At 49.0% G+C, this 27,217-nt stretch overlaps 1 protein-coding gene across 3 annotated transcripts in view; it reads left to right on the forward strand.

Annotated features, from left to right (window-relative positions):
* The window catches only part of LOC134541199 (BAH and coiled-coil domain-containing protein 1), a 279,429-nt gene that overhangs the window by 199,976 nt on the left and 52,236 nt on the right, over positions 1 to 27,217 (forward strand). For all 3 annotated transcript variants that reach the window (XM_063384445.1, XM_063384447.1, XM_063384446.1), the window contains 7 exons: positions 2,789 to 3,017; positions 5,488 to 5,624; positions 7,473 to 7,622; positions 8,877 to 9,132; positions 10,829 to 11,019; positions 11,846 to 12,043; positions 15,940 to 16,104. In XM_063384445.1, the coding sequence (XP_063240515.1) occupies positions 2,789 to 3,017; positions 5,488 to 5,624; positions 7,473 to 7,622; positions 8,877 to 9,132; positions 10,829 to 11,019; positions 11,846 to 12,043; positions 15,940 to 16,104 (1,326 nt within the window). The remainder of the gene's footprint in view (positions 1 to 2,788; positions 3,018 to 5,487; positions 5,625 to 7,472; positions 7,623 to 8,876; positions 9,133 to 10,828; positions 11,020 to 11,845; positions 12,044 to 15,939; positions 16,105 to 27,217) is intronic.

The following is a 27,217-nucleotide window of genomic DNA, read 5'->3' on the forward strand; positions in this document are numbered from 1 at the left end:
GTTAAACTATCGTCCGTAAACCGACTTTACAGACAACCAATTTTTATAAATGCTTTTTTTTAAATTTTTACTTTGCCAAAATGGGGGTAAAATTTATATGCTGCATTATTACAATATTTTTTTTTTTTGTAAATTGATCTAAAAACAGATACATTCACAACAATTAGCAAGCGTTAATTGTTTGAAAATTATTAAGCAAGAGATGCACAATTTAAACCAATAAATTTGTTTTGTGATCAATGTACTTTGAAACAATTTTTTTTTTCCTTCAGGAAATCACAAAAGATTCTTTTTTTTTAATATATATGATTTGAATTAAGATTTGGTTAAATGCTACTTAAATTCCATGCTATAACTAACTTACATTGCTGTTTTTGGTGTATTAACTTGCATTGCATTTTTTGACATGCTTTTTTGGTGTTATTTCTGTATTTATTGCAGTTCACCGTATAATCTTGCCCTTTCTTATTATTGAACATGTGCTAAGATGAAATTGCCTTTTCTGTATCTTGCAACAAAATAGGCAACAAAAAAAAATTCAGTGTTGATATTGTGGAACATATAAAGAAATTGTTAATAATATATAATGTAAAGATTCTTAAATGCGGTAACCAACATAGCAAGTGAAGCGGAGACTTAAAGGTCTCCAGCTCTTACCCGCTGGTCATTTAACGCAGGCGACTACAAGTGCTGAGATGGTCGACGTTAGTAATTGATAAACACTGGTCGGCATTGCACAAAAGATTCACTGGCTTGTCGGGCTTTAGAACGTGTCATGGAAGCATTTCTGCAAGTTGTGGAGGAGAATTTTCAAAATTTAGACCTCGTAAACACTGGATATTAGCAGTGTCATTACAGTTGCAGTCATTACCAAATATTAAACGAATATTAATAACGTCAATATGATAAACATGATTATCTATTTGCAGCACTGTCATTTTTAACTTCAGGCATACTACTAAAATGTAAATAATACCTTGAATAAGATAATTAAAAAAAAACAAATACACACAACAGAAAATGGGCGTGGCCATACTCTGTTAAAACTGAAATGGTGTATGTGTCTTTTCTCTCGCTTTCTTCTCTTTCAATCTCTTTCTTTCTTCGCCTTTCACATCATACACAAACTTAGCTGTTCAGAACCCAAATGTATTTTTAATTTTTATATTTATCACCATGAATGCTTTTATATATGTCACACCAATGTCAGTTTTGCTGTTTCCACTAGATTGTGTGGGAATGTGATACGTTTAGATTACACGAGTAGATTAAGGGTGTTTTTCTGTGCTAACCCAGCGCTCTTAGCCGTAAGGCTCAACAAGTCGGTATGGTGCCCTCACGGGCATGGATACGGATACGCCGGGAGTGCTGTTAGACAGTTGGCTATGATGAGAGTCCGGGCCTACCCATCCCAGCATCACCCCCTCTACCCCCTAGCTCAGTCAGTCTTTTGTGTTTTTAGACCTTAGTCCTGGTGCCCACCCTGATCTGCCACATCACACTCGGACTTCCAAGTCACCCAGCCGTTCAGGCTAGTAACCGGGGCTGTATCGCCGCTCGCTGTTGTGTCAGCTCTTCACAGGGCCAGAGAACCCTCGGAGGCTTTAGATTACAGGAAACTTTCCCCCCCTGGCACCCCACTAAGAGCTATCTGCTGATCTCTCCAGAGTTCCTGGGAGAGCCACCCCCCTCCCCCTGTGAGATCCTCCCCCCTCCCACTGTGAGAGCCTTCCCCCTCCCTCTGTGAGAGCCTCCCCCCTCCCTCTGTGAGAGCCTCTCCCCTCCTTCTGTGAGAGCCTCCCCCCTCCCTCTGTGAGAGCCTCCCCCCTCCCTCTGTGAGAGCCTCTCCCCTCCTTCTGTGAGAGCCTCCCCCCTCCCTCTGTGAGAGCCTCCCCCCTCCCTCTGTGAGAGCCTCCCCCTCTCACTGTGAGAGCCTCCCCCTCCCCCTGTGAGACTCCCCCCTCCCTCTGTGAGAGCCTCCCCCCTCCCTCTGTGAGAGCCTCCCCCTCCCTCTGTGAGAGCCTCCCCCTCCCTCTGTGAGAGCCTCCCCCTCCCTCTGTGAGAGCCTCCCCCTCCCCCTGTGAGAGCCTCCCCCCTCCCCCTGTGAGAGCCTCCCCCATCCCCCTGTGAGACTCCCCCCTCCCCCTGTGAGACTCCCCCCTCCCCCTGTGAGAGCCTCCCCCTCCCCCTGTGAGACTCCCCCCCTCCCTCTGTGAGAGCCTCCCCCCTCCCTCTGTGAGAGCCTCCCCCTCCCTCTGTGAGAGCCTCCCCCTCCCCCCCTCCCCCTGTAAGAGCCTCCCCCTCCCCCTGTGAGACTCCCCCTTCCCTCTGTGAGAGCCTCCCCCCTCCCTCTGTGAGAGCCTCCCCCTCCCCCTGTGAGAGCCTACCCCTCCCCCTGTGAGAGCCTCCCCCCCTCCCCCTGTGAGAGCCTCCCCCTCCCCCTGAGACTCCCCCCTCCCTCTGTGAGAGCCTCCCCCCTCCCACTGTGAGAGCCTCCTTCTCCCCCTGAGAGCCTCCCCCCTCCCACTGTGAGAGCCTTTCCACTCCCTCTGTGAGAGCCTCCCCCTCCCTCTGTGAGAGCCTCCCCCTCCCCCTGTGAGAGCCTCCCCCTCCCCCTGTGAGAGCCTCCCCCCTCCCTCTGTGAGAGCCTCCCCCCTCCCCTTGTGAGAGCCTCCCCCCTCCCCCTGGAAAAGCCACCCCCTCTTCTCCCCGGGAGAGCCCCCCCCCCTCTTCTCCCCTGGGAGAGGAAACACCCCCCCGTGGTTGACCGAGGTGTCTGTGCCGCCAGATCCTGGAGGTGCGTGCGGCGAGCGTGGCGGCCCTGACGCCCGGCACGCGGGTGTGCGCCTACTGGAGCCAGCAGTACCGCTGCCTGTACCCGGGCACCGTGGCCGAGCCGTCCTCGCCCGACCCGGAGCTGGACGCCCAGTTCGTCAGCGTGGAGTTCGACGACGGAGACAACGGCCGCATCAGCGTGGACGACGTGCGGCTGCTGCCGGCCGACTACCCCATCGTCGGTGCGTTTCCCGCTCAGTGGGCCATCAGGGCCCCGCCCACCCGGGCACCAGGGGCGCAGCCAGGGGTTCAAACCCCTTAGCACCAAATCTTTCATTAATTTCTCATTCATCACTCAAACAAATTTCACATTAAAATCAATGAAATTTTTTACCATATACAATATTTAAATTTAATTACCGAAAACTGCTAAAATAGCACATTATTTTCCACCTTAAAATACAAATTTTTCCCGGGGGAGGGGCCCCCCCCCCTGAATACGGGGGGCCCATGCTTCTTAACCCCCCCCCCCTCCCCCCCCCCAATTCACAAATCCTGGCGGCGTCGCTGCCGGGCACAAACACGGTGCAAAAGCTTCAGGAAAAAAACAATGCGATTTAAAAAACTACTCCGGATATCCGAGTAGGGGTCTGTTCACAAAAAAAAAGCATTTTAAAAAATTCCCAAATTCCCTAAAGGGCAGAAAAAGTAGGTTTTGATTCCGGATTCAAAGTGTTTAAAACAGTATTTTTTAGAAGAATTAGAACGGCCAAAATGTTGGTTTTTTTTTTTCAGAATAATTTGAGGCGTAAGATAACCGGTACAGATTCTTGATAGTGCTGAAGGGACTTGCGATACATCTTTATCTTCATTTCTCTGCCATATATTCTTATAGTTGCACCATGCATGATAAGACTGTGGGCCAGTTCAGAGGCTAGGAACAAAAGCGAGCGTCGCGCTTATCACAGCACAGATACATACCTGACCAGAATTATCCCCTTAAGTTAAACATGTTTACAAACACGAAAGTGTACGGTTACACTGTAGTCGGTATAACGTATGTTAAAACACAAAACCGACTGTCTAATGTCAACTAATGAATTTGTTGTCGATCCCGTTTATTTGAGCAAGTTTACACCTGTTAGAGAGTTACAGTCAGCTTCAATTTTGAAATTATGAAATACTTGTTATTCTTTTTAGTTGCAATAGGTAAAAAATTACACAAACTTTTGACAGTAAAAAATTACATGTTGCATTTTCCACTAAGCAGTGTTTATATTCTCAACAGCCAATCAAAGGTTAATGTAATAGAGATGTCGTTTAGAACTATGTAGTTTGAATGAGAAATGGCCTCGAATGAAACATGTTCAGACTGTGTGTAACTGCTGTAAAAGTTAAAATATATTTACCTGAAATAGTTCGAAGTCCCATGTTACCGCACCCTTAAGTATCAAAAACACTTAAATAAAAAGTTTTTTTAATCCGGAATTTTTTTCATACTTGACCAACCTAGTCACTCTTGTTTAAAGATTTTTTTTAGGTGGATTCTTGCTTTTGACCTCGGATGCCAGGTGGCAATACTGCGTTGCAGTTTTTATTTCAGCATTTCATGTTTTCATGTTTAGTATTCTCAAGGCCAAATAATTATGTTTTTATGATTTTATTTGTTTGATGGATTCGTACAAATAAGTTGGATGTGATGAAACATAAAATGTGTTGAAGTGGTTCACAAACATTTTCTGCAAACAGAGGAAATATTTTAAGTTCTCTTGTAAGATTTTGTGGCTTTATTTTTAGTTCAATTTCAATTTGTAAGACAAAGTAAAATTTCAGTGCTATTATTCTTTGTTTTTATAAATACTGGTAACAAATTGGTCTAAAACAGATAAATTCATAACAATAAATACATATTGTTTGGCATTTTTAGTTTGAAAGTGATTCAATCAGAGATGCACATTTAAAACAAATTAAATTACTTCTGGTCAATGCACTTTGGTACAAATTTCCCCCCGGAAATGACATTCATTGATTTTCAAACATTAAAATAATCCTTTTTAACGTGACGTCTAATAAATAGATGAACGCCGGCTGCACACACGAAAAAGTGTCCTGTAATGCACATTTCCTGTTACACAGTGTCCCGTTACGCTCATTGTACGCTTGCGCCACATCCATCTCTCTTCCACTCGATTGGAACAACCATCGATTTGACTTTTTCGAGGCACATTAAACTTGAAACACTCCCATTTGTTTCCTACTTTTCCTATCATCGTCCTATCCTTAACAGAATAACACAGATTAAAAGAAATTAAATAGCAAACATGTATAAAAGTTAAAGTTAAAATAATCTTTTTGTTAAAGTAATAAACATATTTGAATTAATGAGTGCAAATAAAAGTAAATTTATCAGTTAAATTGTAGATTTCATTTCACTCCTTCTTTGTATCCATACAAAATAGTGATAATTCAATAAAAATGATTCAATTTTATTCATAAAAGTATGCAATCATTTCATCAATGTTTTGTTATGACGTCACGTTAAACTATCGTCCGTAAACCGACTTTACAGACAATTTTTTTTTGTATGTTTTCAATTATCTGTGGATTGAATGCTACTCAAGTCCGTGATACAACTCGCATTTCGGTGTTAATGCTGTGTTTTGACGTGCTTACGTCGGAGTGGCGGTCCTGACCGAGCCTGTGTGTCTGCAGAGTACGACCCCAACCCGCTGCTGTCGCTGGGCAAGCGCCGGCGACGCAACTCCGGCACCAGCTGCGAGAGCCACTCCAAGGACAGGAGGACGGGCGCGGAGGCGACGCCCCTCGCCGGCCCCAAGGCGGCGAGCCAGGTGCGTCCCGGGAGGTTGCAGCTGGTCGCGAGAAAAACCCTGGGGATTTTAACTTAAAAATCCCTGGAAAAGTCCTTATACAGTAAGTCCTCTATTTACGTCGTACAGATTTACGTCGTTTCGGATTAACGTCGCTAATGTTTGAGTACTCATGTTTCAATTTAAGTTGTCGCCGATTCAAAATAACGTCGTTTACAATGACCGTAAATCTTTATTTTAACCAAAACACCGTATATAATTAGTTTATAATTCTTTGTTTCCTTCGGTAGTTAATTTATGCTATGTAGCGTAAGCTACACGTTCACCGCCTTATCTTATTATACATCATGAGGGACGCTTCCTGCTCTTACGTACAGTATGTACTATATATCTGTTTTTATATTTCAATCAATAAAGGTAATAAAGCAGCTGGTTAAATAACCATTCTATAAAGCTGAGAAGTACTAGTTGGACTTGTTTCCCACGCTGTCGGTTGTCATTTGCTGATAAAATTGCCCGTTGTCACGTCTGTATGCCAGCGCTTCCGGCCGGCCGGTGGCATGAAACTTGGCTCATTTTGCGTCGTTTCTATTTACGTCGCGGTTTTCAGGAATGTAACCCCGACGTAAACCGAGGACTTATTGTACATCTTTTGGAGAAATCACATATCGATGGCTTAGAATGAAAACCTTGTACCTCATAAAATGCAAATTTTACAGCAGAGACAAAAAACCGTTCTACTGATGTACGTGGTTTCTTTTTTCCCGATAGAAAGCAGTAGGATGCACATTTTATTTCTTTCAGCCAAACATTTTGTTAGATACGAGGTTTTCCAGCCAAAAACATAAAAAACGTATTTTCGTCCAAAAATTGAGATACGAGGTTTTCATTCTAAGCCATCGATATGTAGTATCATGGAGCATCAGTAAACTATCTTTTTTTTTAATAAACAGATTTCATGTAAAATAAAACGAATAACACTCATCTACTGATTTTAAAATTGAAATTTGCCTTAAAATAAAACCCATGAAATATTTTCTCTAGTCACACCATCATCATCATCATCATCATCATCATCATCAACTGCTTCCAGTAAAAGTAATTTAATTTGTTTTACTGTGCATCTCTTATTTTAAATGCATCTGTCTTCCTCTGTTTCTCAATTCCTCATCCTTCACTTTACTCCACTCTTCTCCACTCACCTGTATCTCCCTTTATCTGCTCCTCCTTAGTATTCGTTGAGGTCTCTCTCCTGTGTACTTCAATTCCATCATTTTCCTATTCAGCCTCTCTTTTCCCATTCTCTGCACGTGGCCATACCATCATTCTTGCTTTATCAGTGATCTCACTCTAGTCTTGTACTCCTGCTTTTGCTTGTCTTTATATGTATGTGTGTGTGTGTGTGAATATTTTGTAAATAAGAATTTTATTTATTTAATTTACTGAGAAATTAAGATTTGTATTCCTAAAAATTAAATTAACACTTTGTTTTTTTATGTTTAACAAGTACACCACTGATTATGAAATAATTAATAATATTCAAATCAACAAAACAACTTTCAAACTTCCAAATTTTTTGTTTTAGAAAATGCATTGCTATGTTTTATTTCTTTTTTGTAAACTCCTTTATTGTGGTTCCATCTATAGTGCTTTTTTTATTTTAACTGTATTTTGGATAAAAAAAATTTTTGGACTCCTGTACAATGTTGAAAAATAATGCCAGTGTTATTTCAAAATTTTGATAAGAAAAATATCTGATATTCGTAAATATAGTGTCATTCGTTTCAAATGAAAAAATGCAGGGTTCACAGAAGCCTGCGTGGAACCCTATTGAAACAAACGAACCAATCGGCACGGGGTGTGTGACAGGGCGGAGCGAAGGGCGGCGGCGACGAAGACCAGGTCAGCGGGGCAGCCCCCGGGAGCGAGGGCCCCCGGCCGGACGACGCGGCGGGGGGCGAGTCCCGGGAGGAGGGCAAGAAGTCGAGGCTGCAGGAAGAACAGCGGAGCAAGGACGAGGTAATCCTCCAAGTGAAACATCTTTGCCTCGAGGCAGTGACAGCATAACGAAAAGTGCCGCTCGATGAGGGCATTTGTGTGTCACAGCAATTAAAATTATTTTGTAATGAAATCGTTTAGGAACTGGAAAATTTCTAGCCCACCTGTTCTAAATTAGAATTTTGCGCTTTATTAAAGCGGCTTATCCGTAAATGCGGTTGACATCTAGCAACAAGGGTATAATTATATATATATTTTTTTTACGTATGACCCTATCAGCTCATCAAGTCCTCACATACCATAAAATGATTTGTAATCATTTGCGGAAAAAATTATTTAAGGTAGGTAAATTCTGACATTAAAAAAAAAACTCAGTCTTGTGTAGTTGATAAAGATAGCATTATTTATCTACAAAAGAAACAAAAGTAAGGTTTTTTTTGGGCAGTTTAGGGAACATTTTTAACCACAAAAAAAGCCTGTAAATATACTTTTTATTTTGAAAATTCAAATTAAAACAGGTTGTCATTATTTTTGAAAGTTATGTTGTTGTTGCTCATGTTTTATTTTATTCCCTATTCTTGAAATTTAGACCCGTATTGAAAGGGGGGCTGCTTCCGTGCCGTGTATTACAAATCTTCATTTAGGTAAAATTACAAGGTGTGCTATAAAACAAATTTTCCCCCTAGGAGATTCAAAAAAATTCAATCATTATCAAATGATAATTAGAAGGTAGGCTTTTGTTAAGAATATACAAATTATTTAAATTTTAGTATATACTAGTGATAGGTCGAATTCCATTTTTCCCGAATCCGAATCTTGAATTCGAATCCCAAACAGTACCTCGAATCCACCCCTCGAATCCGAATCCAGATCTCAAGGGTTAATTATAAAATAATTTATAAGTTAAGAGATAAAATTAAACATTATGCAGAATTATTAAACCCTTTAAATTTTTATTTAAAAAAAACAAGGTTTTTGACACGGTCTGGATCAAGACGATTCCGTTTTTGGTCACATATGTTTCCTGCAGTGCTGAACAAACGTTCAGAGAACACTGTCGCAGGTGGTGAACACAAATATTTTTTGGACAGTTTATGTAGCAGCACTAAGGTATAATTATTTGAATTGTAGCATATGACGAAATGAATCCGCGAATTTTGCAGGTCTCTACTGATGGTGTGTGTGTGTGTGTGTGTGTACGTCGGAGCCCTGAGGGTGGGGGGGAGGGGGACAGCGCAGTGCCGATGACACGACGGTGGTGTTGTGTCGTTGCAGCGGCCGTGCGACCTGAGCAGCCGCGAGCGCCGCCGGCTCAAGAAGCGGCGTCGCGAGAAGCTGAAGCGCCTGCTGTCGTGCAGTGGCGCCGCGCTGTCTCCCGACGGGCCGGGCCGCAGGCGCCACCGGCGCCACCGCTGCGGCGGCGACGAGCGCCCGCGCCACCGGCGCCACCACCGCCGGCGCCACCGCCGCCATAGGCACCGCCACAAGGACTCCAGCGCCGGCTCCTCCGGGGAGACCAGCTCCAAGACCAGTGAGTGTTGTGTCTTCCTTCCCCGTGTCCCTTGTCTTTCCCCCTTCCATGTTGGCCGTTCCCTTTTCCATGTCGTCTTCTCTTCCGTGTCTTTCCGTGAAGTGTCTTCCCCCCCCCCTTCATTTCCCTGTCTTTCCTCCTTCCTGTGTTTTCCCCCCTTTTCCATTTCTTTTCCCCCTTGTAGGTGTTCCCTCCTTTACATGTCTTCTCTTTCGTGTCATTCCCTTGAGTGTCCTCCCCCTTTCATTTCCCTTGTCTTTCCTCCTATCTGTGTTTTTCCCCCCTTTTCCATTTGTTTGCCCCCTTGCAGGTGTTCTCCCCTTCCCATGTCTTCTTCTCTACCGTGTCTTTGTGTTATGTGTCTTTCCCGCCTTCATTTCCCATGTCTTTCCTCCTTTCTGTCTTCCATGTTGCCCCGCCTCCCTTTACCAATTATTTCCCCCCTTTCAGGTCTTCTCCCCTTTCCATGTCTTTCCCTTAAGACTCTTCCCTCCCTTCATTTCCCTTTTCTTTCCTCCTTTTTTGGGTTTTCCCCCCCTTTTTCATTTCTTTCCCCCCCTTGAAGGTCTTACTCTCCTTTCCACGTCTTCTTCCCGTCCATTTCTTTCCGCTTCCCCTATTGAAATGAAAAATATCACAGGGTCCTGCTTTTTAGAGAATTTGTTCAGGGTCTGTTACAAATGCGTAGAGAATCAACTTCAAGGCCTTTTTCCAAACCCTTTTTATTCAAATTTTTGTACATCTTTTTTCATATCACGGAATCAATTTTACACATAATAATCAAAACTAAACACAAAACGAATAGATATAATTATCGCTGGATGTGCTGGTTTTAATGTTATGAGCCAAAAAATTTCGAACAGACAATTTTCATGAAATATCTAGACAGTTACTAACTATTTGTATTTATTGTGCAACTAAAAACTGAAGTGAGGCATCAGTAAACAAAGTTAAAATTAGTAGAGACGAGATTTTGAGGTTTTTATGTTTGTAAATACTGTTTTGTAATACTAACTGCATTAAAATGTTTCAGTGTTACAATATGCACAATAAACAAGTTAACTTCACGTTTTCACAGCTGGACACTGCATGCAAATATGACGTGCATTGTCCCATGTTCAAAATATTTCTTTATAAAAATAGAGAATTAATAAAAAAAAAGTGAGCAAATCTCGTGATGTGTAAACATCTATCCTTGGTAGCAAGCAAATTCGTGTCATCTCATGTTGGAAATAAACTCATAAACGCTGACACAACATTTAAAGTAGAATTGTTAAAAATAATACCAAGTGTGGTAAATATACGCAATCACGAAACACACAAAGCGATACGACAATATTTTAATTTATCAGCTGTTCTCACTGTGATTGGTGTTGCAACAATCGACGGGCAACTTAAAGAAACTCGACCAATCATGAAACACAAAGCGATACAAAATTTTAATTTTCAGCTGTTCTCGCCGTGATTGGTGTTGCAACAATCGACAGGCAACTCGAAGAAACTCAAGACCGTTCACGAAACACAAAAAGCGATACGACAATATTTTTAATTTCCAGCTGTTCTCTGAATCTTTTCGCGACATTTGGCACGGCCCCTACGTAGGTATTTCCGTTAACGTCCGCGGGACTGCTCCCGCCGAACGAAGTGCTCCGAGAGGTTGGATGTTTCACGCGAGTGCGCCGGTGGGGGCTTGCAGGCGGTGACGCTGACACCTCGTCGCGGCTGTCCCCGGTGCTGGAGCAGCTCGACATCCTGGAGATCCAGCAGACGGCCATCCACCAGCTGCAGGCCGGCGGGGAGGATGCCCGGGAGCCCGCCCCCAACACCCCCACCGCCCCCGAGACCGCGGGCCCTGCAGTCCCGGCCGCCGATGCCAAGAAGGGCAAGGTGGGTGACGTTCCCGTTCGTCGTTTTTGTTTTCCTTTCACTTTACACTATCTCACTAAAATATAAGGACGCAGTTATGCAAAAAGGAACCAACCCACATGAAACCCTATTCCGAGTATTTTGAAGTAAAACTTAATTATAAATTGTAATTCTCGTATTGATAACCGAATGTGGTTATAATTTTAATGGTCTAGTATAAATACTGATATAATAATAGCAACCAGGGGCGCAACAACAGGGGAGGGGGGGGGCGCAAGGGTATTTTGTTTTGCCCCCCTCTGAAACCTTGAAGTGGGGGCAAACAGGGGTAAAGAAAGTGCTGTGTAATCAATTTTTAGATAATAAAACTGCTTAAATAGCACCATTTTCCACCTTGAAATACGATCGATGATTCTTTATAAAAAGGTATATTGCCCTTCTTTGGAAATTTAGTTGTTGCGCCCCTGATAACGACGGAACTATCAACCTTTTACTATTTTAATTTATTTTCAAATAAAATATAACAAAATTGTGGGTTGGTTCCTTTTTCAAACCTAGACAATACACTTATGCATATTTGTAGAGATTAGTATAAAACCACAATTTATGCACGTTTTTGAAGAAAGGGGCTTTGATAAGAGCGTCGTTGTCTTACATATAAAGCAAGCATCATTTCGAAATCTATATTAGTTAATTAGTTATAAGCAAAATGAAAATAGCATTGAATCTTATGAGGTTAACGTGGGTTGCGTAGTGCCCCTGAAACACTGGAGTGGCCTCTTATGGGGTCCTTGTAGATCCTGTGTCGCACAAGGGGGTGCATGAAGGGCGCATGACCGGCTTGCAGAAGGACAAGGAGGCGGTCAAGGCGAAGAAGGGCCGTGAGCGGCAGCCGTCGGGGGAGAGCCGCAGCAAGATGGCCGCCTTCCTCCCCGCGCGCCAGCTGTGGGGGTGGTCTGGCCGCGGCTTCAAGCGGCCGGGCGCCAAGGGGCGCGGCAAGAAGGAGTTCTTCAAGGCCATCCAGAGGGGCAAGGAGACCATAAGGGTGAGTATCGGATCTGCACCTTCCTCACCCCAACACTCGCCTCGTTCCTTTAGCCTTAGCTTTGAATATATATACTGTATAGAAGTCGCGAGTGGATAGGATTTACTCTACGTTTTTCAGAAGTGTATGAAGAGCAGCTTGGGAACTTCACCGCTGCATGGCGCTGCCGTAACACCCTGTATCGTCTCAAGTTGTTATTTACACATTAGAGCGCAGCACTGTCACCCGCTGTCATTCCCCGCACCCCCCACCTATCATTCACTGCAGCTCAAGGTCGTTCAGCGAGAGGGGGAAGGGGTGTTTGAAGAGTTCGACACTTGTCCGCTAGGGACCACCACGAGTCGATGCCCTAGAGATGGTGGCGATTGCGGCGGTGAATTAACCAACTACCTCAAAACCGTATTAGAAATTTTAACCTGGGCTGGCGACTTCTATACAGTATATATATTCAAAGGCCTTAGTTTACGAGAGCTTTCCTGGTGACACTTTCATCGGTGCAGCTTCTTTTAAAACAAGAAGCTTCAAATATGAGTGGAAAGAAAAGCCATCGGTCAGAAATCAACCCCATAGAAAGTACTTTTTCCACGAACACTCAGCACTACCAAAATTTTTCAAATATAATGATCCTATTAACAGAAATCTTCTTATACAGTGGAACCCGGCAATTACGTTCCCGCGAATAGCGTTTTCCCGTCAATTAAACCATTTTTTGCTGGTCCCGCCATTTGTCCTATGTTTACAATACATTACATTCCCGCTAATCACACGGTAAAATCAAATGCCTTCCGGTGATATACACCGTTGTTGTCATCGAATAAAGCGCTGTTGTTACGTGTTGCCAACCGCAACTGTAGTAAGAATACATATTCCATTTCGATTCTATCGATTCCTCGAACAGAGTATCGTTCCGTTACGTACTTACATGTTGTGCACTACGTCGCAAATGGAAATTTGGGTGCTTTTATTGTTACAAAATTTTTTTCGTTCTTCAGATTGTTCCATGTAGTGAAAGGAACACTTCCGCGTAGCACATACATGTACAGTTTCTCGCTCCTTGGCAAATGTTGGCAACACTACTGCGAACCTCTGTGTTCCTGTGTTGGTTTGGTACCAGTAATTCTGGGCTTTGTTTTTGTTTACCTTGACGTAAATTTTCGCGCTTTATTGACACGTTCTACAGATAATTTATTCGCGTTTGTGATTAAATTTTCGCAATATTCGTGCAATGGCGATTGGTCGTGAAAGAAACGCTTTAACAGTTGAGCAAAAATGTAATATTTTGAGGCAGTTTGACAACCACGTTGGATCGCGTGTGGCCTTAGCCAAGGCATTGGATATTCCCGTGTCTACATTAAACACAATTGTTTGTAATCGAACATTCATCGAAAATGCTGCAGAACAAAGTGGACCAATGGCAAAAAAAAAAAAAAAAAAAAAAAAAAAATTACAACTGTGAAGGTGTCCAAATATCAAGAACTGGACGGCTTTTTTAAGGTGTGGTTTGATGCTATACGAGCAGCAAACATTCCAGTGGACGGCAGGTTGATTCACGAGAAAGCAACGCAGATTGCGGATCGCTTAGGCATTGAGTTCACCCTCTTAAATGGTTGGATTGATCGGTTCAAAAAGAGATATAATGTTGTGTACCATACTGTTTGCGGTGAAAGCAAAAGTGTTGATCTGGAAACAGTTGAACACTGGAAAAACACTTTGCCAGATGTGTTGAAGGGTTATCACCCTAAGGACGTATTTAATGCCGATGAGACAGGTCAAGTTGTTAAATGTGAGGCCTATAACCTATTTTTACTAAAGTTTTGAAATTGCCATTAAACTACTCAAGTTAGTTGCAAACAAAAATATTACCTATAGTTATTGTTGTAAAATTTTATTACAGCAAGCGTTGACTTGAAGAATTATACATATCTTCATGAAGTTTTTAGTAAAATTTTACTTTCCCCTCAATTACACTTTCCCCCGAATAACACTATTTTCAGTTTTCCCCTTGAAAGTGTAATTCAGGGGTTCCACTGTATAACACAAATTGGTTTTATTTTTACACTCAATCCAGGAAAAAAAAAGGATTTTTATCAATGAAATGTTGGTAGTTGAAAGTTGTGCATAAAATTGGTTACTGTTTAATTTATTGATTCCTTACTTGTAGCTGTAGAATTCACCGCAAAATATATGATGAGTATTGAATCTTAATGTCCGTATTGACTGATCTGGACTACAAGAGTTCGTGGATATTAGTGATGAAGTTTTACCAATTTCATCAGAGTTCAGTCTTGTGTTGTTTATACAGAGTGTGTGGGTCTCAAATCTCTGAGAAAGTCCCAAGATAGTCAGAAAAAGGTGCAGAAAAGTTGAAATTCCAGCAACCTTGTGATCAGTTTTTTTTTGTCTCCCATTAGTTTATAGTAGAACGTTTAATACAAATAGTTGTAAACAGTCTACTTTAATCACGTGGAAGTATCTCATAACATAAAAATCAGCATATTCTTGTGAATAGTGGATAAATTGCTCATTGTATTTAATTTTACTTATTGTATGTTTAAAAAAAAGAACCTGTGTTATAAAATTGTTGATGACAATGTTACTAGCAAGGTCAGAATTTAGTTTGCCAGGTATTTTTGGACAGCCTCTAATAACATACTTCGAACGAGTGACGCAGTAGTTCAATACTTGACTTGACATTCTGAGCGATCCTTATTTTGGTTTCTACTGGACGATACCTTCCCCAGTATCTAATCATTTTGGTTTTGACGAGTTTTAATAATTAAATTTTATGGTTGCTGCATAATTTTGGCATCATATTTTCAAGACTGTTATAGGTTTCCCTTGGAAAAAAATATCCAGTCAATTTCAAAGTTAAAAGTAGTTTTTTCAGTAAAAATGTACCTATAAAAAAAGTTAAGCTTTTTGGAGCTTATATTGTAATTTGGTTTTACTGTTCTAGGGTAATATTTTTATTTGGTAGACATTGTTTTAGAGTCAAGGAAATTTTTTACATTTCTGAATGAAATTATAGCCCTTATAAGTCCTTAAATTTCACCAAGAATTTCTAAAAACTCTGTAATAAAGACTGATAGCATGCAAGCAGGGTAAGAAATAAAACAGGGTTGTTTGAACATTTTTTTTTATTACATTAGTTTGGTTCTCAGCATGTTCAAATGAAAGCCATACAACATCCTGCTTTCTACCACTCATGTTGAACCTGAAAAGTTGTAACATCACATCTGCACATCTGACTTGGACTTAACCACAGAAAGGGTATTTCCCCAAAGAATGGGGATTTACAGTAGCCAGGGATTTCCCACAAAATATAATAAATTTTTAAAATAATTTATTTATTTCCTCTTTTCTCGTCACATTACATAGGTCTTAACAATACACTCATTGGCGACATCCATCATATGAAATAAAAATGTTATTCACCACTTTAAAAAAAAAATAATGGATGATTGCCTCCAGCATTGCCTCCAGCAGATGATGGGGTATATTTAAATTTAATTAAGTTTTTTTTTTTTTTACTTTTTCTCAGTGATTTTCTATAATTTAAATATTTTCAAGATGGCGTACATAGCTTAAAGTGCACCATTTAGGAGTGGGGGTGTTTGTTCGATTGAAAACGGCAGAAGTTTGTAGAAAACAAAATAAATGGTGGACACGACATCATAATCCAAGGTGGCCGACAGAAGTGATGTAATCAAAGACGGCCGCTGTGAAGTGTGACATAATTACAAGATGGCCTCCGTGGCTCCCCCAACTCCTGTCCCGGGACCTGGTGGCCCCCATATGAACTAGTTTTAACCTACTATTATATTTGCAAACACTTTCAGTGAAATGTACTTCTACCCCCACCCGGTCCAAGATGTTACTACATCACCTCGTCACAGGTTGGCGACTGCGCGGTGTTCCTGTCGACGGGCCGGCCCGACCGCCCGTACATCGGCCGCATCGAGTCCATGTGGGAGTCGTGGGGGACCAACATGGTGGTGCGCGTCAAGTGGTTCTACCACCCGGAGGAGACCAACGGCTGCCCTTCACAGCTCAAATACCCGGTAAGGTCTTCCTCACCTTTGAATTGCCAGGACCACATTTACATTGCTAGCAGTGCGAGTTAATTCACCACAAAGCATCAAAATTCGACTGAATTCATGAAATCTATAAGAACGTAAATGTAAAAGGTTCATTAGTTTAAAAACTTAAATATCCTAACATTCTTCACCAATTGCTTTGAAATATTGACAGTAAGTTGCATTTGAAGGTGCATGTGTTTTTATATACCAATGTCACACCCGTGATAATTATATATAACACACACACACACACACACACATACATACCAAAACCCACTCAATATTACACACACACACACACCTCCACCTCATACACACAGCGTACCACCACCCCCACACACAAGCACACCCCCACACATACACCTCCACAGACAAATAAGCACACCCCCCCCCCCCACACCCACACACACACACACACACACACAACCACCTCCACACACACGACACTCACTCACACAACACACAAACTCACCACCCCCGACACATTAACACCACAACCAACACACTCACACCTCATCCCCTACACCTATTCCCCACACAACACACCCATAACACACACCCCCACACACCTTCGCCCCTGCAACCATCCCCCCACACAAACACACCCTTGGACCGAACACACCCTATACAAAATAAGAGAAACACAAATAACCCAACCCCATCCACCCTGTTTACTACCTCACCCTCCCACAAACACCACCATACATCCAACCAGAACTAATAAAACCACCCTCTCACCCCCCCACACACACACACACCCACAAACTTAACCCTTTACATACATACATAGACCTACCACCCCACACACCCACTCACACAACCAACCCCCACCATAAGCACACACACCCACACACTTACCCTTTACATACATACATAGACCTTCCAACCCCGCACACCCACTCACACAACCACCTGCCACCCACAAACACACCCCCCCCCCCACACACTCACACCCACACTCACACCCACCACCCACACACAACCCACCCCCCACACACAAATCCATACTCACACTTACACCCGCCCCCTACACTCACACCCGCCCCCAACACTCACACCCACCCCCCGCACACACAACCCACCCCCCGCACACACAACCCACCCCCCGCACACACAACCCACCCCCACACACACAACCCACCCCCGACACACAACCCACCCCCCACACACACAACCCACCCCCCACAAAAAAAACCCACACCCTCACACACAACCCACACCCTCACACACAACCCACACCCCCACACACAACCCACACCCCCACACACACAACCCACCCCCACACACTCACAACCCAACCCCCCCCCCCCACACACACAACCCAACCCCCTCACACTCAGACCCAACCCCCACACTCACACCCACTCCCCACACTCACAACCCACCCCCCACACCCCCCCCCCCACACACACACACCCCCCACTCTCACCTGCATCACACACAAGCATCCCCCACATTCACCCCCAACACACACAAGCACCCCCAACACACATAAGCAACACACACACACAAGCACCCCTGACACTCACCCCCCACACACAAACAAACCCCCCCTCACTCACCCCCCCACACACACACAAGCACCCCTGACACTCTGCCCCCCCCACACAAACAAGCACCCCCCACACTCACCTACACACACACACAAGCACCCCCCACACTCACCTACACACACACAGCACCCCCCACCCTCACACAACACAGCCCCCACACAAACCCAACCTGCACCCCACAAACACCCAACCTGCACCCCACACACACCCAACCTGCACCCCACACACACCCAACCTGCACCCCACACACACCCAACCTGCACCCCACACACACCCAACCTGCACCCCACACACACACAACCCATCCCCTACACACACCCACCCCCCCGCACTCACCTACCCCCCACACACAACCCACCCCACACACACCCAACCCACCACCCACACACACAACCCACCACCCACACACACAACCGACCCCCCACACACACAACTGGCCCCCCCAGACACACACAACCCACCCCCCCACACACAGAACCCACCCACCTACCCAACAACCCACCCCCCAATCTCACACAACCCAACCCCCACACTCACACAACCCAACCCCCACACTCACACAACCCAACCCCCACAAACACAACCCACCCCCCACACACACTACCCAACCCACCCTACACACACAACCCACCCCCCCACACACACAACCACCCCCACACTCACAACCACAACCTACCCCACACACACACACACACGCAAGCACCCTTAAACCTCACCCACCTCCCACACACAACCCACACCCCACACACACAACCCTCAACACATGGGGGTGGGTTGTGTGTGTGGGGGTGGGTAGGTTGTGTGTGTGTGGGGGGGTTGGATTGTGTGTGTGGGGGGGTGGGTTGTGTGTTTGTGGGGGTGGGTTGAGTGTGGGAGGTGGGTGTGAGTGTGGGGGGTGGGTTGTGTGTGTGTGGGGGGTGCTTGTGTGTGTGTGGGGGGAGAAGTGTGTGTGGGGTGCTTGTGTGTGTGTGTGGGGGTAGTGTGTGTGGGGGGTGCCTGTGTGTGTGTGGGGGTGAGTGTGGGGGGTGGGACGTGTGTGTGTGGGGGGTGGGTTGTGTGTTTGTGGGGGGTGGGTTGAGTGTGGGAGGTGAGTGTGGGGGGTGGGATGTGTGTGTGTGGGGGGGGGGTGTTTGTGTGTGTGTGGGGGGTGGTTGTGAGTGTAGGGGGTGGGTTGTGTGTGTGTGGGTGGGTATGTGTGTGGGGGTGGGTGTGAGTGTGTTGGGTGGGTGTGAGTGTGGGGGGTAGGTTGTGAATGTGGGGTGGTTGTGAGTATGGGGGGTGGGTTGGTTGTGGGGGTGGGTTGTGTGTGGTGGGTGTTTGTGTGTGTGGGGGGGTTGGTTATGTGTGTGTGGGGGGGTGGGTTGTGTGTGTGTAGGGTGGGTTGGGTAGTGTGCGTGTAGGGTGGGTTGGGTAGTGTGTGTGTAGGGTGGGTTGGGTAGTGTGTGTGGGGGGTGGGTTGTTGGTTGTGGGGGTGGGTTGTTGGGTGGGGGGGTGGGTTGTTGGGGGGGGGTTTGTGTGTGTGGGGGGTGGGATGTGTGTGTGGGGGTGGGTTGTTTGTGTGGGGGGCGGGCTGTGTGTGTGGGTTGTGTGAGTGTGGGGGGTGTGTGTGAGTGTGGGGGGTTGTGTGTCTGTGGGGGATGGGTTGTGTGTGTGGGGGGTTGGTTGTGTGAGTGGGGGGGTAGGTTGTGTGTGTGGGGGGATGGGTTGTGTGTGGGGGTTGGGTTGGGTGAGTGTGGGGGTGGGTTGTGTGATTGTAGGGGGTGGGTTGTGTGAGTGTGGTTTGTGTGAGTGTGGGATGTGTGTGGGGAGGGTGGTTGTGAGTGTAGGGCGTAGTTGTGAGAGTAGGGGGTGCGTTGTGTGTGTGTGTGGTGGTATGAGTGTGTGTGGTGGGTTGTGTGTGTGGGGGGGTGGGTTGTGTGTGTGGGGGGTGGTTGTGAGTGTGGGGGGTGGGTTGTCTCACACAACCACACTTCACACACACATCCATTCCCCCAAACACAAAAATACCCAATACACACACAACACCCCCCACACACTCACACCCACCACACACACACACAACGAACCCCCTACTCTCACAACTACCCCCTACACTCACAACCACCCTCCCCACACACATACCACACTCACACAACCCACACTCACACAACACACTCACTACACTCACACAACCCACCCCCCACACTCACCCAACCCAACCCCCACACACAACCTATCTCCCCACACACACAACCCATCCCCCACACACACACAACCCACCCCCACTCACTCACAACCCAACCCCCCCACACACACACAACCCAACCCCCTCACACTCAGACCCAACCCCCACACTCACACCCACTCCCCACACTCACAACCCACCCCCCACACCCCCCCCCCCCCCCTCCACACACACACACTCACCCCCCACTCTCACCTGCATCACACACAAGCATCCCCCACATTCACCCCCAACACACACAAGCACCCCCAACACACATAAGCAACACACACACACACAAGCACCCCTGACACTCACCCCCACCTACAAACAAGCCCCCCTCACATACCCCCCCACACACACACAAACACCCCCCACACTCACCTACACACACAAGCACCCCCCACACTCACCTACACACACACACACACACACACAGCACTCCCCACCCTCACACAACACAGCCCCCACACACACCCAACCTGCACCCCACAAACACCCAACCTGCACCCCACACACACCCAACCTGCACCCCACACACACACAACCCATCCCCTACACACACCCACCCCCCCGCACTCACCTACCCCCCACACACAACCCACCCCACACACACAACCCACCCCCCACACACACAACCCACCCCCCACACACACAACCGGCCCCCCAGACACACACAACCCACCCCCCCCCCACACACACACAACCCACCCCCCCACACACAGAACCCACCCACCTACCCAACAACCCACCCCCCAATCTCACACAACCTAACCCCCACACACACCCAACCCACCACCCACACACACAACCCACCACCCACACACACAACCGACCCCCCACACACACAACTGGCCCCCCCAGACACACACAACCCACCCCCCCACACACAGAACCCACCCACCTACCCAACAACCCACCCCCCAATCTCACACAACCCAACCCCCACACTCACACAACCCAACCCCCACACTCACACAACCCAACCCCCACAAACACAACCAACCCCCCACACACACTACCCAACCCACCCTACACACACAACCCACCCCCCCACACACACAACCACCCCCACACTCACAACCACAACCTACCCCACACACACACACACGCAAGCACCCTTAAACCTCACCCACCTCCCACACACAACCCACACCCCACACACACAACCCTCCACACATGGGGGTGGGTTGTGTGTGTGGGGGTGGGTAGGTTGTGTGTGTGTGGGGGGGTTGGATTGTGTGTGTGGGGGGGTGGGTTGTGTGTTTGTGGGGGGTGGGTTGAGTGTGGGAGGTGGGTGTGAGTGTGGGGGGTGGGTTGTGTGTGTGTGGGGGGTGCTTGTGTGTGTGTGGGGGGAGAAGTGTGTGTGTGTGTGGGTAGTGTGTGTGGGGGGTGCCTGTGTGTGTGTGGGGGTGAGTGTGGGGGGTGGGACGTGTGTGTGTGGGGGGTGGGTTGTGTGTTTGTGGGGGGTGGGTTGAGTGTGGGAGGTGAGTGTGGGGGGTGGGATGTGTGTGTGTGGGGGGGGGGTGTTTGTGTGTGTGTGTGGGGGGTGGTTGTGAGTGTAGGGGGTGGGTTGTGTGTGTGTGGGTGGGTATGTGTGTGGGGGTGGGTGTGAGTGTGTTGGGTGGGTGTGAGTGTGGGGGGTAGGTTGTGAATGTGGGGTGGTTGTGAGTATGGGGGGTGGGTTGGTTGTGGGGGTGGGTTGTGTGTGGTGGGTGGTTGTGTGTGTGGGGGGGTTGGTTATGTGTGTGTGGGGGGGTGGGTTGTGTGTGTGTAGGGTGGGTTGGGTAGTGTGCGTGTAGGGTGGGTTGGGTAGTGTGTGTGTAGGGTGGGTTGGGTAGTGTGTGTGGGGGGTGGGTTGTTGGTTGTGGGGGTGGGTTGTTGGGTGGGGGGCGGGCTGTGTGTGTGGGTTGTGTGTGTGAGGGGGGTGGGATGTGTGTGTGGGGGTGGGTTGTGTGTGTGGGGGGCGGGCTGTGTGTGTGGGTTGTGTGTGTGTGGGGGGTGTGTGTGAGTGTGGGGGGTTGTGTGTCTGTGGGGGATGGGTTGTGTGTGTGGGGGGTTGGTTGTGTGAGTGGGGGGGTAGGTTGTGTGTGTGGGGGGATGGGTTGTGTGTGGGGGTTGGGTTGGGTGAGTGTGGGGGTGGGTTGTGTGAGTGTAGGGGGTGGGTTGTGTGAGTGTGGTTTGTGTGAGTGTGGGATGTGTGTGGGGAGGGTGGTTGTGAGTGTAGGGCGTAGTTGTGAGAGTAGGGGGTGCGTTGTGTGTGTGTGTGTGTGGTGGTATGAGTGTGTGTGGTGGGTTGTGTGTGTGGGGGGTGGTTGTGAGTGTGGGGGGTGGGTTGTCTCACACAACCACACTTCACACACACATCCATTCCCCCAAACACAAAAATACCCAATACACACACAACACCCCCCACACACTCACACCCACCACACACACACACAACGAACCCCCTACTCTCACAACTACCCCCTACACTCACAACCACCCTCCCCACACACATACCACACTCACACAACACACTCACTACACTCACACAACCCACCCCCCACACTCACCCAACCCAACCCCCACACACAACCTATCTCCCCACACACACAACACACACAACCCACCCCCACTCACTCACAACCCAACCCCCCCCCACACACACAACCCAACCCCCTCACACTCAGACCCAACCCCCACACTCACACCCACTCCCCACACTCACAACCCACCCCCCACACCCCCCCCCTCCACACACACACACTCACCCCCCACTCTCACCTGCATCACACACAAGCATCCCCCACATTCACCCCCAACACACACAAGCACCCCCAACACACATAAGCAACACACACACACACAAGCACCCCTGACACTCACCCCCACACACAAACAAGCCCCCCTCACATACCCCCCCACACACACACAAACACCCCCCACACTTACCTACACACACGCAAGCACCCCCCACACTCACCTACACACACACACACACACAGCACTCCCCACCCTCACACAACACAGCCCCCACACACACCCAACCTGCACCCCACAAACACCCAACCTGCACCCCACACACACCCAACCTGCACCCCACACACACACAACCCATCCCCTACACACACCCACCCCCCCGCACTCACCTACCCCCCACACACAACCCACCCCACACACACAACCCACCCCCCACACACACAACCCACCCCCCACACACACAACCGGCCCCCCAGACACACACAACCCACCCCCCCCCCCACACACACACACAACCCACCCCCCCACACACAGAACCCACCCACCTACCCAACAACCCACCCCCCAATCTCACACAACCTAACCCCCACACACACCCAACCCACCACCCACACACACAACCCACCACCCACACACACAACCGACCCCCCACACACACAACTGGCCCCCCCAAACACACACAACCCACCCCCCCACACACAGAACCCACCCACCTACCCAACAACCCACCCCCCCAATCTCACACAACCCAACCCCCACACTCACACAACCCAACCCCCACACTCACACAACCCAACCCCCACAAACACAACCCACCCCCCACACACACTACCCAACCCACCCTACACACACAACCCACCCCCCCACACACACAACCACCCCCACACTCACAACCACAACCTACCCCACACACACACACACGCAAGCACCCTTAAACCTCACCCACCTCCCACACACAACCCACACCCCACACACACAACCCTCCACACATGGGGGTGGGTTGTGTGTGTGGGGGTGGGTAGGTTGTGTGTGTGTGGGGGGGTTGGATTGTGTGTGTGGGGGGGTGGGTTGTGTGTTTGTGGGGGGTGGGTTGAGTGTGGGAGGTGGGTGTGAGTGTGGGGGGTGGGTTGTGTGTGTGTGGGGGGTGCTTGTGTGTGTGTGGGGGGAGAAGTGTGTGTGGGGTGCTTGTGTGTGTGTGTGGGGGTAGTGTGTGTGGGGGGTGCCTGTGTGTGTGTGGGGGTGAGTGTGGGGGGTGGGACGTGTGTGTGTGTGGGGTGGGTTGTGTGTTTGTGGGGGGTGGGTTGAGTGTGGGAGGTGAGTGTGGGGGGTGGGATGTGTGTGTGTGTGTGGGGGGGTGTTTGTGTGTGTGTGTGTGGGGGGTGGTTGTGAGTGTAGGGGGTGGGTTGTGTGTGTGTGGGTGGGTGAGTGTGTTGGGTGGGTGTGAGTGTGGGGGGTAGGTTGTGAATGTGGGGTGGTTGTGAGTATGGGGGGTGGGTTGTGTGTGGTGGGTGGTTGTGTGTGTGGGGGGGTAGGTTATGTGTGTGGGGGGGTGGGTTGTGTGTGTAGGGTGGGTTGGGTAGTGTGCGTGTAGGGTGGGTTGGGTAGTGTGTGTGTAGGGTGGGTTGGGTAGTGTGTGTGGGGGGTGGGTTGTTGGTTGTGGGGGTGGGTTGTTGGGTGGGGGGGTGGGTTGTTGGGGGGGGGGGTTTGTGTGTGTGGGGGGTGGGATGTGTGTGTGGGGGTGGGTTGTGTGTGTGGGGGGCGGGCTGTGTGTGTGGGTTGTGTGTGTGTGGGGTGTGTGTGTGAGTGTGGGGGGTTGTGTGTCTGTGGGGGATGGGTTGTGTGTGTGGGGGGTTGGTTGTGTGTGTGGGGGGGTAGGTTGTGTGTGTGGGGGGATGGGTTGTGTGTGGGGGTTGGGTTGGGTGAGTGTGGGGGTGGGTTGTGTGAGTGTAGGGGGTGGGTTGTGTGAGTGTGGTTTGTGTGAGTGTGGGATGTGTGTGGGGAGGGTGGTTGTGAGTGTAGGGCGTAGTTGTGAGAGTAGGGGGTGCGTTGTGTGTGTGTGTGGTGGTATGAGTGTGTGTGGTGGGTTGTGTGTGTGGGGGGGTGGGTTGTGTGTGTGGGGGGTGGTTGTGAGTGTGGGGGGTGGGTTGTCTCACACAACCACACTTCACACACACATCCATTCCCCCAAACACAAAAATACCCAATACACACACAACACCCCCCACACACTCACACCCACCACACACACACACAACGAACCCCCTACTCTCACAACTACCCCCTACACTCACAACCACCCTCCCCACACACATACCACACTCACACAACCCACACTCACACAACACACTCACTACACTCACACAACCCACCCCCCACACTCACCCAACCCAACCCCCACACACAACCTATCTCCCCACACACACAACCCATCCCCCACACACACACAACCCACCCCCACTCACTCACAACCCAACCCCCCCCCCCACACACACAACCCAACCCCCTCACACTCAGACCCAACCCCCACACTCACACCCACTCCCCACACTCACAACCCACCCCCCACACCCCCCCCCTCCACACACACACACTCACCCCCCACTCTCACCTGCATCACACACAAGCATCCCCCACATTCACCCCCAACACACACAAGCACCCCCAACACACATAAGCAACACACACACACACAAGCACCCCTGACACTCACCCCCACACACAAACAAGCCCCCCTCACATACCCCCCCACACACACACAAACACCCCCCACACTCACCTACACACACACAAGCACCCCCCACACTCACCTACACACACACACACACAGCACTCCCCACCCTCACACAACACAGCCCCCACACACACCCAACCTGCACCCCACAAACACCCAACCTGCACCCCACACACACCCAACCTGCACCCCACACACACACAACCCATCCCCTACACACACCCACCCCCCCGCACTCACCTACCCCCCACACACAACCCACCCCACACACACACAACCCACCCCCCACACACACAACCCACCCCCCACACACACAACCGGCCCCCCAGACACACACAACCCACCCCCCCCCCCACACACACACACAACCCACCCCCACACACACAACCCACCCACCTACCCAACAACCCACCCCCCAATCTCACACAACCTAACCCCCACACTCACACAACCCAACCCCCACAAACACAACCCACCCCCCACACACACTACCCAACCCACCCTACACACACTACCCAACCCACCCTACACACACACTACCCAACCCACCCTACACACACACAACCCACCCCCACACACACACACAGCCCTCCCCCCCCCCACACACACAACCCACACCCCACACACACAACCCACCCCCCACACACAACCCATCCCCCCACACTCACAACCACCCCTACACTCACAACCTACCCCACACACACACACACACACGCAAGCACCCTTAAACCTCACCCACCTCCCACACACAACCCACACCCCACACACACAACCCTCCACACATGGGGTTGGGTTGTGTGTGTGGGGGGTGGGTAGGTTGTGTGTGTGGGGGGGTTGGATTGTGTGTGTGGGGGGGGTGGGTTGTGTGTTTGTGGGGGGTGGGTTGAGTGTGGGAGGTGGGTGTGAGTGTGGGGGTGGGTTGTGTGTGTGTGTGTGTGTGTGTGTGGGGGGTGCTTGTGTGTGTGGGGGGGGTGAGTGTGTGTGGGGTGCTTGTGTGTGTGTGTGTGTGGGGGGGGGGTAGTGTGTGTGGGGGGTGCTGTGTGTGTGTGGGGGTGAGTGTGGGGGGTGGGACGTGTGTGTGTGTGGGGGTGGGTTGTGTGTGTGTAGGGTGGGTTGGGTAGTGTGTGTGTAGGGTGGGTTGGGTAGTGTGTGTGTAGGGTGGGTTGGGTAGTGTGTGTGTAGGGTGGGTTGGGTAGTGTGTGTGTAGGGTGGGTTGGGTAGTGTGTGTGGGGGGTGGGTTGTTGGGTGGGGGGGTGGGTTGTTGGGGGGGGGGTTTGTGTGTGTGGGGGGCGGGCTGTGAGTGTGTGGGTTGTGTGTGTGGGGGTGTGTGTGAGTGTGGGGGGTTGTGTGTCTATGGGGGATGGGTTGTGTGTGTAGGGGGTTGGTTGTGTGTGTGGGGGGGTAGGTTGTGTGTGTGGGGGGATGGGTTGTGTGTGGGGGTTGGGTGAGTGTGGGGGTGGGTTGTGTGAATGTAGGGGGTGGGTTGTGTGAGTGTGGTTTGTGTGAGTGTGGGATGTGTGTGGGGAGGGTGGTTGTGAGTGTAGGGCGTAGTTGTGAGAGTAGGGGGTTCGTTGTGTGTGTGTGTGGTGGGTTGAGTGTGTGTGGTGGGTTGTGTGTGTGGGGGGGTGGGTTGTGTGTGTGGGGGGTGGTTGTGAGTGTGGTGGGTGGGTTGTCTCACACAACCACACTTCACACACACATCCACTCCCCCAAACACAAAAACACCCTTCACACACACAACACCCCCCACACACTCACACCCACCACACACACACACAACGAACCCCCTACTCTCACAACTACCCCCTACACTCACAACCACCCTCCCCACACACATACCACACTCACACAACCCACACTCAC

Source organism: Bacillus rossius, chromosome 18 (genome assembly GCF_032445375.1).
Source record: "Bacillus rossius redtenbacheri isolate Brsri chromosome 18, Brsri_v3, whole genome shotgun sequence".
Taxonomy (NCBI): domain Eukaryota; kingdom Metazoa; phylum Arthropoda; class Insecta; order Phasmatodea; family Bacillidae; genus Bacillus; species Bacillus rossius.